Source organism: Microcaecilia unicolor, chromosome 3 (assembly GCF_901765095.1).
Source record: "Microcaecilia unicolor chromosome 3, aMicUni1.1, whole genome shotgun sequence".
NCBI lineage: Eukaryota > Metazoa > Chordata > Amphibia > Gymnophiona > Siphonopidae > Microcaecilia > Microcaecilia unicolor.
Window position 1 is genome coordinate 42,633,714 of NC_044033.1, and position 14,750 is coordinate 42,648,463.

General features: G+C 38.4%; 1 protein-coding gene across 2 annotated transcripts in view; it reads right to left on the minus strand.

Moving 5' to 3' along the window:
- The window catches only part of PSME4 (proteasome activator subunit 4), a 363,943-nt gene that overhangs the window by 49,573 nt on the left and 299,620 nt on the right, over window positions 1–14,750 (minus strand). For both annotated transcript variants that reach the window (XM_030195844.1, XM_030195843.1), the window contains 3 exons: window positions 13,833–13,964; window positions 8,335–8,543; window positions 3,070–3,155 (listed from right to left, as the gene is read on the minus strand). In XM_030195844.1, the coding sequence (XP_030051704.1) occupies window positions 3,070–3,155; window positions 8,335–8,543; window positions 13,833–13,964 (427 nt within the window). The remainder of the gene's footprint in view (window positions 1–3,069; window positions 3,156–8,334; window positions 8,544–13,832; window positions 13,965–14,750) is intronic.

Genomic DNA, 14,750 nt, shown 5'->3' on the forward strand with positions numbered 1-14,750 from the left:
GGATGGTATTAGATAGGATAGTTTTGATAGGAGGTGACTTGTGTCTTTAAGGGTTCTCTTTGTAGGCTCTTTTGAATAGATGTGTCTTCAGAGATTTGCAAAAGTTGCTTAGATTGTCCATAGGTTTTAGGGCTGGGGGTAACCCATTCCATATCTATGTACTTCTGTAGGAGAAGGTAGTGGCGTATGCCTGCTTATATTTAAGTCCTTTGCAACTGGGGAAGTTCAGATTTAAGAATTTGCGGGCTGATCTCTTGGCATTTCTGGGCGGTAGGTCCACAAGGTTGGACATCTACGGTGGAGCATCTGCGTGAATGATCTTGTGTACGGTTGTGCAGATCTTGAATTCGATCCATTCCTTGAGTGGAAGCCAGTGAAGTTTCTCTCTTAAGGGTTTCGCACTTTCGTATTTAGTCTTTCCAAATATGAGTCTGGCTGCGGTATTTTGGGCTGTTTGGAGTTTCTTAATAGTCTGTTCTTTGCAGCCAGCGTACAGAGTGTTACAATAGTCCAGGTGACTGATTACCATAGATTGTACCAAGGTACAGAAAATGTTTCTCGGGAAGAAAGGCTTAATTCTTTTGAGTTTCCACATCGAGTAGAACATCTTTTTTGTCGTGTTCTTCACGTGGGTATCGAGAGTGAGGTTTCGATCGATGGTAACTCCAAGAATCTTCAAGTTTTCTGATATCGGAAGGGTGCAGTATGGTGTGATTATAGTAGAGTAATTGTTTGTGTTGTATTGAGAAGTAAGTACTAGGCATTGAGTTTTTTCTGCATTAAGTTTTAGCTGGAATGAATCTGCCCAGCTATGCATGGTTCTGAAGCTTTGGTTGATCTCGTTGGTGATTTCGTTTAGATTTTGTTTGAACGGGATGTAGATCGTGACGTCGTCTGCTTATATGTGAGGGTTGAGGTTTTGATCGGCTAAAAGTTTGGCTAGAGGTATCATCATTAGGTTGAAGATGGTTGGTGAGAGGGGGGGATCCTTGAGGAACTCTGCATTCTGGTATCCATGGAGGTGATCTTTCGGCGTCTGTTGTTACTTGGTAGGATCTGGTGGTGAGGAATCCCTCGAACCACTTGAGGACTGGGCCTCCGACTCCGAAGTATTCTAGTATATGAAGTAGTATTCCATGATCAACCATGTCGAAGGCGCTTGACATGTCAAATTGTAATACGAGTATATTCTTGCCAGTAGCAATTGTTTTTTTGAATGAGTTCATTGCTGCCACTAGTAAAGTTTCGGTGCTATGATTTCATCGAAATCCTGATTGTGACTCATGTAGAATTGAGTGCTTAGTTAGATAATCAGTGAATTGTTTCGTAACTATGCCCTCCATTATTTTGGTTATGAGCGGAATAGATGCAACTGGTCGATAATTAGTTAGGTCCATTATGCTAAAATCATTATCTTACTGAAATAGCCAACCTCTTACAGTTTCAGTTCATTTACAGTTGGGAAGATGTCTGCATCTTTCTATACTTCACCTTTTTTTCTCCAAACGTATCTTGTATAGTTGTGGCTCAACAATTCAATTTTGTTTCATCTAACCAAAGCAATCTGTTGCAAAACGTTTCTGGCTTATCAGGGTTTTGAGTACTTTTCTAATAAGGTTGTACAAAAGGCTTCCTTCTGACAATTCTTTCATGCAAATTGATGATGTGTAAGGATGCTGTATTGTGGACAACTAGCTCTAGTGTCAGTTACATTTTTCAGCAGGTTATCTGCAGTGATTGGTGTCAGTTCTGTTTGGATCTGACCTGTTTTATGGCAGCACTAGCAGAGATTTTTCTTGGTTTTCCAAATCTTGCCTTGACTTCAACAATTCTATTTAATTTCCATTTCTTACAAATATTTCTGACAACTGAAACTTCCAGCTGGAAACATTTACAGATTTTTTTTCATAGCCTTCCCCTGTTTTGTTAAGCATGAACTGTCTTCATTTTCAAATGCTCAGACAACTGCTTAGAGGAGCGCACTGATAGTTAAAGTAGACAGAACAATCACAAGCTGAAAGGTTAGAAGGGTCAGAGTATTTGTTCAACTGTGCAATTGTTTTCACCTGACTAACTGAAGCCCTAACAAGTTAAGGAAGTTTTTGGATCTTATTAACACATTAAAAAATTTATATCAACTAGAAGGGTGTCCAATTTCTTTTTACACCTGCCAGATCTTACCTGCTAATTTTCTTTCCTTTCTTTCCCAACAGATCAGTATAGAAACTTGTGGGTTATGTTGATCTTTTGAATATGCTCTGCAATTTTGTTCTTAATAATAGTCTCTACCATTTTGCCCGGCACTGACGTCAGACTCACCGGTCTATAATTTCCCGGATCTCCTCTGGAACCTTTTTTAAAAATTGGCATTATGTTGGCCACCCTCCAATCTTCTGGTACCACGCTCGATTTTAAGGATAAATTACATATTTCTAACAATAGCTCCGCAAGCTCATTTTTCAGTTCTATCAGTAGGGCACTTAAAACTGTACCAATTTTTTTTTTTTTAGGAAGCAGAAGATAAAAGATGGCTAAAGAGCAAGGAGGGGAAGGACCTTGCATCACAGGTTTATCCCAAGCAAAGTGTAAAATTCCAACCTTGACCCCCAGCTTAACAGACCCCAAAATGAGGAGATGAGCAAGAGTCTGAAGAAAAGTCCAGGAGCTGCACAGGATAGCGTCTACTGCCTGCTAGAGATAGAGAAATATTGAAATGGAGCAGCCGCACAGGACTGTGATGTCACAGCTCGTTTAGAACTCTCTATCTCCAATTGCTGGTAGATGGGCATAACCCACAAGTTATGGACTGATCTGTTGGTGATGCTAAGGAAGGTGTGCCTAATTTTGCACCATGTATATTATGTCTCAGCTTCTATTCACTTATAGATTCAGTGAAAAGTACAATTTGACCCAGAGTGCAAAGCATATCATTGTAATGCTTATCATATAAGGTTTCCTCAAAGACAAAATAGATGAGAGGACTAATAGAACTAGTGTGTAATGAAGCCAAGACTGAATTATAGGAAAAGCGTCCTACCAAAGAAAATAGTGAGGACAAATTGCAACTACCTTAAACAACAAGGGTAGAAGCTGGATTTGTTCTTCAACAGCTGTAGAAAATGATCTTCCCGCACTTGCCATCAACCATTTCAATACTTTTGAAGACAAAAAATAAAAACAAAAAAAACAGTTAGCCTGTTAAGTACAATAAGAAATCAAGAACTAAAAAAGATGCACTTCAAAAGCAACGATAAATCCAAGTCACTATAAACTATCATCATACATGATACTCTTGTCTCTTTTTAGTTATCACACTTATCTTAACTCATTTTCTATTATCTTTATAATTTAATCTACATATGGTGCCACATTTTTGGGCTTCATATACATGTGTGCTGCCAAATGTTACAGATTCTTCTAGGGTCAATTTCTCTAGAAACTGTACTATGTCATGAAATGCATGCATAAAAAAAAAAGATATATGAGTGGTAATGTGTGTAATGTGAAAAAGTGATGCAAATGAAATGTGTGCAATTATTCATGTGACAGAGAATCTAATAGTGCTATTTTGTGAGTGAATCATGTACATTAATACAGCTATTTACTATCATAGTGATGCATATTTTCAGTAGCTATTCAACAATATGGAACAACAGTTTTATGATATTATGCCAATTCCATGAGATGGTGAAATGGGATAAAGGGTTTGCTTCCATATTAAGTGTGTGATGTGCAACTGTGGATGAGGATTGTAGACTTGTAGTCCCTAGCTTAAAGAAGGGCAGAACCTTCTACTACCTGGCCCCATATCTTTGGAATAAATTACCAAAAGAATTGAGAGGAGAGGCTAGTTTAAAGATTTAAAACCCTGCTTAAAATTCATTTCTTTTACCAAGCATTTAACTTACCTGAGGAAAGGACTGGGAGGATTTATAGAGAGAAAAACAATTTGAGACAGATTAACTATGAGTATGTTTGACTGTCTTCAGAGAATGGGTAGGTTTGTACTATAAATTTACGGCATTCCTTTTCTTGATGTATTTGCTATTGATATTTGTGAGATGGTCCTTATCTGAATTGGTAGCTCGTTACAATTTTTTGCAGATAGGTAAGGCAAAGTCAGTGCACGTAATGATCTGAATCTGATGCATTTGGGAGAATGGAATGACAGATCCAAGAAATTGCTGGCCAGTGTTCTATTCCTCGGATTAGGTAATAACATCCATTGATTTATGTATTCTGGTGAATTTCCATACAATGTCAAATAAATCATTGTACAGAGTCTGAAGATCCCTTTTGCCTCCACTGGTAAATGACTTAGACAAAATTAATCTTGACGCTACGTTTTGTACTGATTGCAGTCTTTCGATGACTTAAGATTTGAAGTTTTGAAGGCACCAATTTTGCAACGTGGGGATATCTTAAATTTTCTGGCGCAAAGAACTATGCTAGATTTATAATTAGAATACCATGGCTCCTGCAGGGATGAATAAAGAAATTGAATGGCAAGCTTTCTTATGATTATTGACTTCACTATAATGTGACCAATCAGCTGTTGTATGATTTAATCAATCACTAGTTGCTTTTCATGTTCAATTTAAAGGTAACACTATGCGGTGGCATTCTTTGAACAACACCCAGCTTTGTTTAAGGATGAAGGTATCCCAGCTTTGACGAAGAAAGCATGCTTAAAACATCCTTTGCTTTTTTACTGAATCAGAGCTCAATTAGCATTGAAGAAGTCTGGGACACAACAGCCTCCCCGCGGCAGCAGTGTGAAATATGGACCATGACGGGGACCACAGAGATATCAGTTTCAACTTTGGGGAGAGGACTACACTGCATTTAAGTTACCATTACCTTTTAAGATTTCAAATAAGTTACATTTTTTAAGTTCTGTAAATATACACAGTAACCTCTGTTCTATATATGTAGACTGGTTTTAGTTTTTCATTTTTGTTTTTGAAGCACTGGGACATTATTTTCTCACAAGAACATAAACATTGCCTCATTGGGAAAGTTCAAAGGTCCCGCAGACCCAGTATCCTGCTTCCAACAATGGCCAATCCAGGTCACAAGTACCTGGCAAGATCCCAGAACAGTAAAACAGATTTCATGCTGCTTATCCTAGAAATTGGATTTTCCCAAGTCTATCTTAATAACGGCTTATGGTTTTTTCTTTTAAGAAATTATCCAAATTTTAAAAGAATATTGCTAAGCTAACTGCTTTACCACTTTCACTAACAACAAATTCCAGAGTTTAATTATACATTGAGGGGTCCTTTTACTAAGCCACAGTACAAAGTGACTTGCGGCAGTGCAGGCACGTGTTTTGGGCGCACACCGGGCCAGTTTTTACCACGTCTGCAAAAAAGGGCTTTTTTTTTTTTTTTAATGGGACGGGAAAAGGGAATGCGGTAAAACTGAAACCAGCATGTACCTAAAACTGGCCTAAGCCCTTAATACCACCCATTGATCTAGCAGTAACAGCTCACGTGCTACACGTGTGGTGACCAGTTGAAAGATGTGTATTCTATTATCAACATTTGTTGTCACAGTCTTCTCGTATGCTGAGGATATATATATATTTTTTTTGTTATGTACTGCTTTAGAAACATTTGATGATACAATAGGATTCTTGAAGGAGATCATTATCAGGACAGAGAATTGGGCTAACAAAAATTTCTTAAACTGAATAGGTAGAAGACTAAGATAGTTCGGTTTGGTCCTTATGATCTATTACCAATAAAATCTTTTGTGCTCGATTCTAGAGAGGACCTGCAGATACGATCACTCCAAAATTCTTAGAGTGTCGGTCGATTCAGGTCTGACCTTTGAATTACAGTTAAACGTTCTTACGAAGAAATTTTTTTCGTCTTAGATAATTAAGGGCCATATGATCAATGTTACATCCACATAGCTTCAGAAGTGTGGCACACGCTGTCCTTTTGCCACATTTAGACTATTGTAATTCCTTATATGGTGGTCTCAGATATAAATTAAGAAAATGCAATTTTTACAAACACAGAAGGGAGATTAATATTCGGAGTGGGCAAATATCAGAAGGCTACACCATTATTTTATAACTTGCATTGGCTTAGGGTAAACTCGTGAATAAAATATAAGATACTTTGTTTAATAGGAGATTAGTTAATTACCTAGAATTTTCCACCTCTTTCTATACAGCTAAGAATGATATTTAAAACTTAAATTATCCAGAAAAATGCATAGAAAGTCACATTGGAATCTTTATTCTTATATCAAGGTTGTAAAAATCTGGAATAGTTTACTAGAGCATATTAGTTCAACCTAGTCATAAACACTGTTGCAAAAACTTTTAAATACTCATCTCTTTACAGATGGGTATGTATAACAATTTATTTCTTATGATACTATGTATGTGTATATTCAATGTATTTCCCCTGGATTACTGGGTAATTCTTATTGTACCCCGCTCAGAATCTGAATTGGAACATAGTGGTCTATAAGAGCTATATAGCACAGCATAGTCTCTGTACCACAATAAACTTCACTTTTATTATACATCTTCTTAGTCTTTGGGATCCTTGGTCATCCTCCCACTTTCTGTATTTTTGTTGTCATCCATAATTATCATCAGGTTAAAACAGGTGCTATACTGCTATATGAAAAATCGCACAGTATTCTGAAAATCTTTTCTCCCAAGTGCATCTAAGACAACTCTCCCCAATGAATTGAGGAATGGGCCTTGGAACTATGGCACTCTCAAAAGCAGATATGACCACCATAAAATAGTGAAAAGGCTGTTGCTTCTCAAATCAGAAAGCCTTGTGAAATTTGTATATGGAGTGTCTTATTAACAAGATCCACAGAAAAATTAGGCCAGTCCACATTCTCATCTGTGATTCCCTCAGGATCTTGGGAAATAGGCACTACTATCCCCATGACAGCAATACACAACACATTTTCCCTGATTCAAGGAAAAAGTAAAAGGAGGAGGACATATGTCATAATACAGTTCAGCACTTTGACACATGCACAGACTGTTGGATTATATCAACTGTTTCTGAGGTACATCTTAATTGTCTTCAGCAAAGATGGCACTGATCCTTTAAAAGTGCCTTTTACAGAGGAATGACTCAAAAGTGGAGAAAAGTAGTCAGTGTTTTCAAAATTGTCTGTAGGGTAGAGGACATGTAGATAGAATAAAAGGGGAATGTTTAGAACAGGAAATTCTCTAGCTTTCTACAACCTTAAAAAGTTTTAAGTGTATAAGAATTGCTCCTATTGGCATACAGATGTGGTGGCCCTCAGGTCCAAAGTTTGTTTGTTTGTATTTGCGGTTGAAAACTCCCTCAGGAAAGTAAAAGGTGTATATGTACTTACATGAATATGCCTTTGCAATCTGGTCTGTAAGTGAAGTGGTAGGTGTTAAAAGGATTAAGGGTCTATAGTGCTTTCTCCTCTTAGGTGCACCAAAAACACATTTTAACACTGTCTTGAATTGGTTTTTTATGTTTAATGTTTGCTTTTACTACAGTTGCTATATGATTTTTTTTCCCTGATACTTACTCTTCATATTAGATAGTAGAAGGAATCTCTAATTTTACAATTGGTATCTTCTAAGGATCCTGAAAACATAAACTGGATCAGTTTTGCTTCCCCAGTTTAAAAATTACAGAACAACAACTCTAACAAGATAGACCCCTTCTACTCATGGCACAAATCAGTGGTGTATCCAGAACATCTGTGTGCGTGTGGTGGTGGTGGTTGGGGGGGTGGGGAGGTGGGGGTGGCGTTGACCATGGATGGACACTAGGCACCCCACCACCCTGCTGTCTCCTCTCTTCTTCCCTTCTGTCTCCACCCCCCCCCCCCCCTCCACAACCAAGTAAAACAACCTTAGCTGGCGGGAATGCTCAAGCCCCACCAGCTGTAGAAATCGTGAGCACACCAAGATCACCTAAGGCATGGCTGTCAGTGGCTCGAAGTGATACCATGCCAGCACTACAAGCATGCTCAGTTCATGCATGAGAACTAAGTGTAAGTGGCAGCACTTTGAGCTGCTGATATTCGTGCTTTAGATGATCTGAACAGGCTCCATATTTCTACATTTGGTGAGGCTGGGGCTTCCCACCAGCTACAGAAAGACGAAACCAGCTGCTGGGTAGGCCTGAAGCAACAGTGCCAGCCCCAACACACCCATAGCTACACACTTGGCAAAGACTAGATGCAAAATCTGAAACTTTGAAATATATATGAAACAAATCCAACTGTTTTCAAATACCACACATGCTTTAGTAAATAAGTCAGATCACCATGAAAAAAAGTTAGTATTATACATGTGTAACTTACTTGTTTTAAGGAGTTTAATGCCCTGAGTTCTCTCATCCTGCTCACCAACTCCATTCTCTTCCATAATATGGTTTTGAATTTCTTCATCTGCTTCCATAAGGGGTTTAAGCTTTTCAAGCATTCGAGATGTAAACTCAGAGATTCGAGGTGACTTTGTAGGTGCAGTGTTTGGCAAGGAAACATCTATCATAAATATGTATGTCAAAACACTGCAAAGAATATATATAGTAATTAATATTAAAAAATAATTTAGTTTTGGTAATAAGTTTATATTTAGAATTGCTAGTAACTTGATTCACATTGTACACTAACAAATATTATAAGTATAGCAGTTTGATAAAAAATGAATTACAATTAATCATACAATTAAAAACTTTGATCACAATTAATCGCAAAGACCTTTTCCCAGAGCATCCCACCCTCCCCCGAGTATAGCCCCAAAAGGGGAGTGGAGGTCTTACAAGGGGGTGAATGATCTCAGAGGGGGGAGTCTGTTGTTGCTCTTGGGGAGGAGGCACTTTGGGAGGGGGTGGATATTCAATTCAGGCAACAGTTATTAGCATTCGTGGTGTTAATATTTTTATTCACGATTAGGGTTTAGGTATCAATCATGATCATTAATAGCAATTAATCAACAGCACTAAGTGGGTCTTTTACAAAGGCATGCTAGCGTTTTTTAGCATGCACTAAACACTAGAGGCACCCGTATATTTCTATGGGAGTCTCTAGCATTTAGCACACGCTAAAAATGCTACTGCACCTTTGTAAAAGATCCCCTGTTATCGTTCATATGAAGAGTTTATGTGCTGTTATCAAAGTACTGACTGGAATGTCTCTCAGTAACAAATCCACAATATCAATATCTCTGGTAACATCCAATGACAGTGGGCGGTTTCAGGGGAAGGCAATTGATGAATGTTTCAGCGTGGCAAGATAGTTCTGTCAGCGAGGCAAGAATTTGTCAAGATAAGTGCATAGTTTTCACCTAGTATATATATATTTAAAAGTGATAAGCGATTTTATAGCACTGAAGTGATTTGGAAGCATGAAAAAATGAGCATATGTTGCTCCTCCCAAAAAAATTTGTTAGAGTTACCCGATGAAAGAAGTGCTATGCCACTTTGTAGCAGCATTATTGACTGCAGTAATAGTGGTAAATATCTGAGGGTACTCTACATATACAAAAATTTCTATTATATTATACTGGTGTGAACTGTTTCAAGCACTCTCTCTGAGTTGGTGGCTACAAGTCCTGGTTTGTGTGTATATGTTTCAGTAACAAATGGCATCTCATATCTGATTTGCTAATCACATGGTCAGTTTCCATTTGAACACAGCTAGTGTTCGTTGACAGATAAAACTCCACAATATGCTGTTAAAGTTAAACCTGAATCAACGGTCATTCTCAAGAGTAACACATTTAACCAGATTGTAAAGCATGTCATTTAGGAGCACTGTCTAATTATAAAGGTACAGTGATGTGAAAAAGTTTCTGCCAGCTTCCTGATTTCACCTATTTTGTTTTTTTAAGTTTAATATCTTTTATTGGATTTCAATACACTGAATGGTTTCTGAACTTTAAACAAAATGTAGTATTAGACAAAGGGAACCTGAGTAAACACATTACTTTTACATTGGGGCTCATTTTTGAAAGAGAAAAACATCTAAAAATTGGCATAAAGCAACATTTGGACATTTTTCTCACAAAAACGTCCAAATCAGTATTTTCGAAACCTATTTTTAGACGTTTTTCTATGAAGTCTGTCAGAAGTGTGTTCAAATAACAAGGGGGCGTTCCAAAGTTGGGATTAGGACATGCCTATCACTTGGACGTTTTACAGCCATAATGGAACAAAACAAAACCATTCAGTACTAAAACTAAGACGTTTTGGTCTAGAACTGTTTTCAGAATGAACAAGGCACAAAAAAGGTGCCCTAAATGACCAGATGACCACAGAAGGGAATTGAGGTGACCCCTTAATACCCCGAGTGATCACTGATCCCCTTCCACCCCAAAAATGTGAATAAAAATATGACTTACCAGCATCTATGACAACCTCGGATGTTAAAATCAGGTCTATTAGAGCAGCCTGCAGATCCCTGGAATAGTGTAGTGGTCAGTGCAGTACACAGTGGGGGACCCAGGTCCCTATCTCCCTCTACCTGTCACACTTGTGGTGGAAATTGTGACTCCTCCCAAGGTCACCAAAACCCTACTGTACCCACATATAGGTGCCCCCTTCAACCTTAAGGGCTAAGTGCCCCATTGCTCTCCAGGGATGTCTGGAGGACCAGTCTACTAAACATTCTGGCTCCTCCTACATCCCAATTGCATGAATCTCTACATTTTGGACCTATTGTTTTTGCTATTCAAAAATGGACCAAAAACAAAACATAGAAAATCACAAAATCTTGTTCAAAACAGTATTAAAAAATATATATATAAAAAAAATATATATACATATTTTTAAAGACTTTTTTCTTTTGTGAAAATGACCTTCTTTCCTATTCGAATTTTGGATGTTTTGTGAAAAAGTAATTGCCCCTTAGATCAACCAGTTGACCAAATATATTTGATAATTAGATCCAGCTGATTCAACACTGCCAGGCTTTATTATAGCCAGCCCTGTTGATTCTAAACCTCACTATATATATTATGCCTTACCATGAGAGTAAAGTAGTCACCAAAAGCAGCTTGTTCAACAAGAGATGGCATTGTAGATGACAGCTTTAACTCGAGTCCCTGAGGAAAAAAAGTTTGAAACCCACGGCATCGGGCGCTTCCAGGGGAAGGCAGTCGGATATTTATTTATTTATTTGTTGCATTTGTATCCCCCATTTTACCACCTATTTGCAGGCTGAATGTGGCTTACAATGTTCCGTCATGGCTTTCGCTGTTCCAGAGTAGAAGATACAATTGGTGTTACATAAAGAACATGGATGATATAATTGAATTAAGCAAAGAGATATAGTAAGAAAACATTCGGAAATAAGGTAGAGTGGTAATGTGTCACGCTTTCAGTTACTGATCATTGTGGTATGATATTCATATTCATTTCTGCTCTTTGACTCATCGGAGCATGGAGTCAGTGAGGACGCTGACATAAAGATAAGTTCAGTTTCTATGAATGACTATGCTATTTTAAAGTATTGGTGAATGACCATAGTCGGTGTAGGTGTAGCAAATGTATCACTACATTTTTTATTTTGTTACATTTGTACCCTGCACTTTCCCACTCATGGCAGGCTCAATGCGGCTTACATATACAGGTACGTATTTGTACCTGGGGCAATGGAGGGTTAAGTGACTTGCCCAGAGTCACAAGGAGCTGCCCGTGCCTGAAGTGGGAATCGAACTCAGTTCCCCAGGACCAGAATCCACCACCCTAACCACTAGGCCACTCCTCCACTGACGTACAAGGTGTTAAAAAGAAGAGTGGCCCGATGAATGAAGTGCTATACCACTGGGCAATAGTTAAACTAATTGCCGAAGTTAGCGGGAAATTCTGAGGGTACTCTTTCAAAAATAATTCAAAAAAACGTTTTAATATATATGCTTGGAAAGTTTGGTATTGAGAAATTACTAGCAATTAGTCTAGGTAGCAGTTGTGTTGGTTCTAGTTGAGAACAATCGATACTTTTTATCAGAGACTGAGGGATTTTTGTTTGCGCTATCCAAGAGTAACATCAATGTTCATCTCACATTTGCAAACACACACCTGGACTATCCCCAAGCCTTTTAGCATAATGTTCTATTGACTACTGACAGATGAGTCAAAAATGAAACTCTTTGGACAACACAGGTTCCATTATGTCTGGCATAAAGCAAATTCTGCATTCCATAGTAGGAACATCACACCAACAGTCAAACATGCTGGTGATAGTGTAACAGTGTGGGGATGCTTTGCTGCCTCAGGACCTGGAAACTTTTCCATTACTGAAGGAACCATGAATTCTGCACTGTACCAAAAAATACTTAAAGAAAATGTCCAGTCATCTGCTCATGAGCTGAAACTGAAGTGTAACTGGGTTACACAGCAAGACAATGATCCAAAACACAAAATCAAGTCTACTTCTGAATGGCTGAGAAGAAACAAAACTACAGTTTTGGACTGCCCTAGTCAAATTCCTGACTAGAGATACTGTGGAAGGACCCGAAATGAGCAGTTCATGCACAAAAACCTACAAATGTGTCTAAATTAAAGTAGTTCTGCAAAGAAAAATGGGCTAAGATTCTTCAACAGCAATGTGAAAGACCAATATCAAATTACAGGAATCATTTCGTCCCAATTATTGCTGCTAATGTTGGTTCTACTTGTTAAGTTTAAGGGGCACTTACCTTTTCAAATGGGTGACATGGGTGCTAGATAACAAATAAATGACGTAATAATGTAAAAACTGTGTTGTGTGTTTACTCAGGTTCCCTTTGTCAAATATCACATTTTGTATAACCATCAGAAGCTATTACATTTGACATATGTGCAATAACAGGGGAAATCATGAGTGAGGCAAAAATGTTTTTGACATCATTGTATGTGATCATATTATTACTCTATTCATAAAAGCCTCTGGGGCACACTCAGCGAAGTCATACATTTTTTAAAAAACATGAAACTGTTAAATCTCCCATTTCCTCTGAATATACATCCATGCTTGCTCAAAGATGGTACACTTTAAATGGTCAGGCAATTATCTTATAAATCAGAGGGAGCTATACTAAATGAACCACACAAATGCTCAGTGCTCTATCATCATGACTCGCCTGCCTCTTCATCAGTCAGAGATACTCTATATGCAGGCTCATGTGAAAAGAGTTGCTGCTGAGGTCATCGATATATATAAAAAAATAATGATGTACTTGTTTTTTATATTTTTGTCTCATATGTTTATATATATATCTATATATATAAATATCTCTCTATATAAAAGGCAACACCAACGTTCTATGAAGCCTCCAGCCGGAAGTGTGAAGGGGGCGAGATATCCGGTTTCCCTATGAGTGTCTGCCCAGCCCTCTCTGTAACACAGTCAGTGAAGGAAAACAGCAGAGCACGAAATCAAATCGCTGGCTCTGTAACAGTGAAGGACTCAGAGGGGGGAGGGGAGAGAGGCCAGAGGGCAGGGACACACACACTCCCACATGCACACAGAAGAAAACATTGCTAGCCCCCGTTTCATTTGCATCAGAAACGGGGCTTTTTTACTAGTAGATATATAATTCAAAACACAATACCATCTTTGAGCTCCAAACAGTCGCTCAACACTCTAGCATCATTATTTGTTGAGCGACTGTTTGGAGCTCAAAGATGGTATTGTGTTTTGAATTATATATCTATATATATATAAACATATGAGACAAAAATATAAAAACAAGTACAGTCAAAACTATTATGTCCCAATTCCAGAAAAGGAGTCTATAGAAAACTGGTATGGAAACTTTTACAACTATATGGGAAACTTAATAGAAAAGAGTTTGATAGATATCAGGTAAGACTAACCTTCCTATCCTTTCTCTGACATTTTTGTAAACTTGGGTGAGTTTGGGCTCCAGATACTTCAGCAATCTGTGTAACAGTTCAGGTGCTCTCCATTCTTGCTGTGCAAGGCCACCCTGCAGCACATAAAGCCGACTAGAAGACATAACCAGAAAATATGCATGTTAATACAAATTTAAAACTCAATTTGGGGCTTATTTCCAAGATAGGATTTCCATATTAATGCATAAAAAATTAAAAATGTTGATGGCAATTATTAACTCATTTGTATTACTGAAAGCTGTATATTTTACTATACTTGTATTGAGTTAACTGGTTGTACTTGCTAAGTTGTTACTTCAATAAAAAATGTTGAAACATAAAAAAGTACCCTTCCTCACATAGGGAGAAAGGATGTGCACATGTATTACGTATGTCTTTTTATGTTTCTGCCTGCCAGAGAATGGAGATAGGGTCTGCAGTGAGCATACACTGAATCCAGGCCAGCGTTAAAAGGGGGGCAGATCAGTGGCTCACATTAAGGTCTTGAACACTGCTATACAGAAGGCCTCTGGTTCAGTCTTCAAGGTGGGTTTTCACTCTCTGGATTGGCTGGAGCAGGGGACTCTTGAGGTGGCAGTGCTCACAGACTCCAGAGAGGTGTGGGGGTAGAAGAGAGTCAGCCTTTACTTGAGCGTAACTCCTGATGGTCAATTCAAAACCCATGAATGCCAAGTTCAGGGCTTAATTTCTGGAGGAACAGCCTGGAATACAGTTCCACCACTTCTTTACAGAACCAGAGCAGCGCAGGGGTATTCTGCTTCAGCCCATCGCTTCCAGACAGTCTGCAGGGATGAGGAGGAGGGGTGAGACTAAAGCAGAGCAGAGAACAGTCACTGTATTCCTTAACCAGGCCTTTCTTCTGATGCTCTCTCTCCCAGC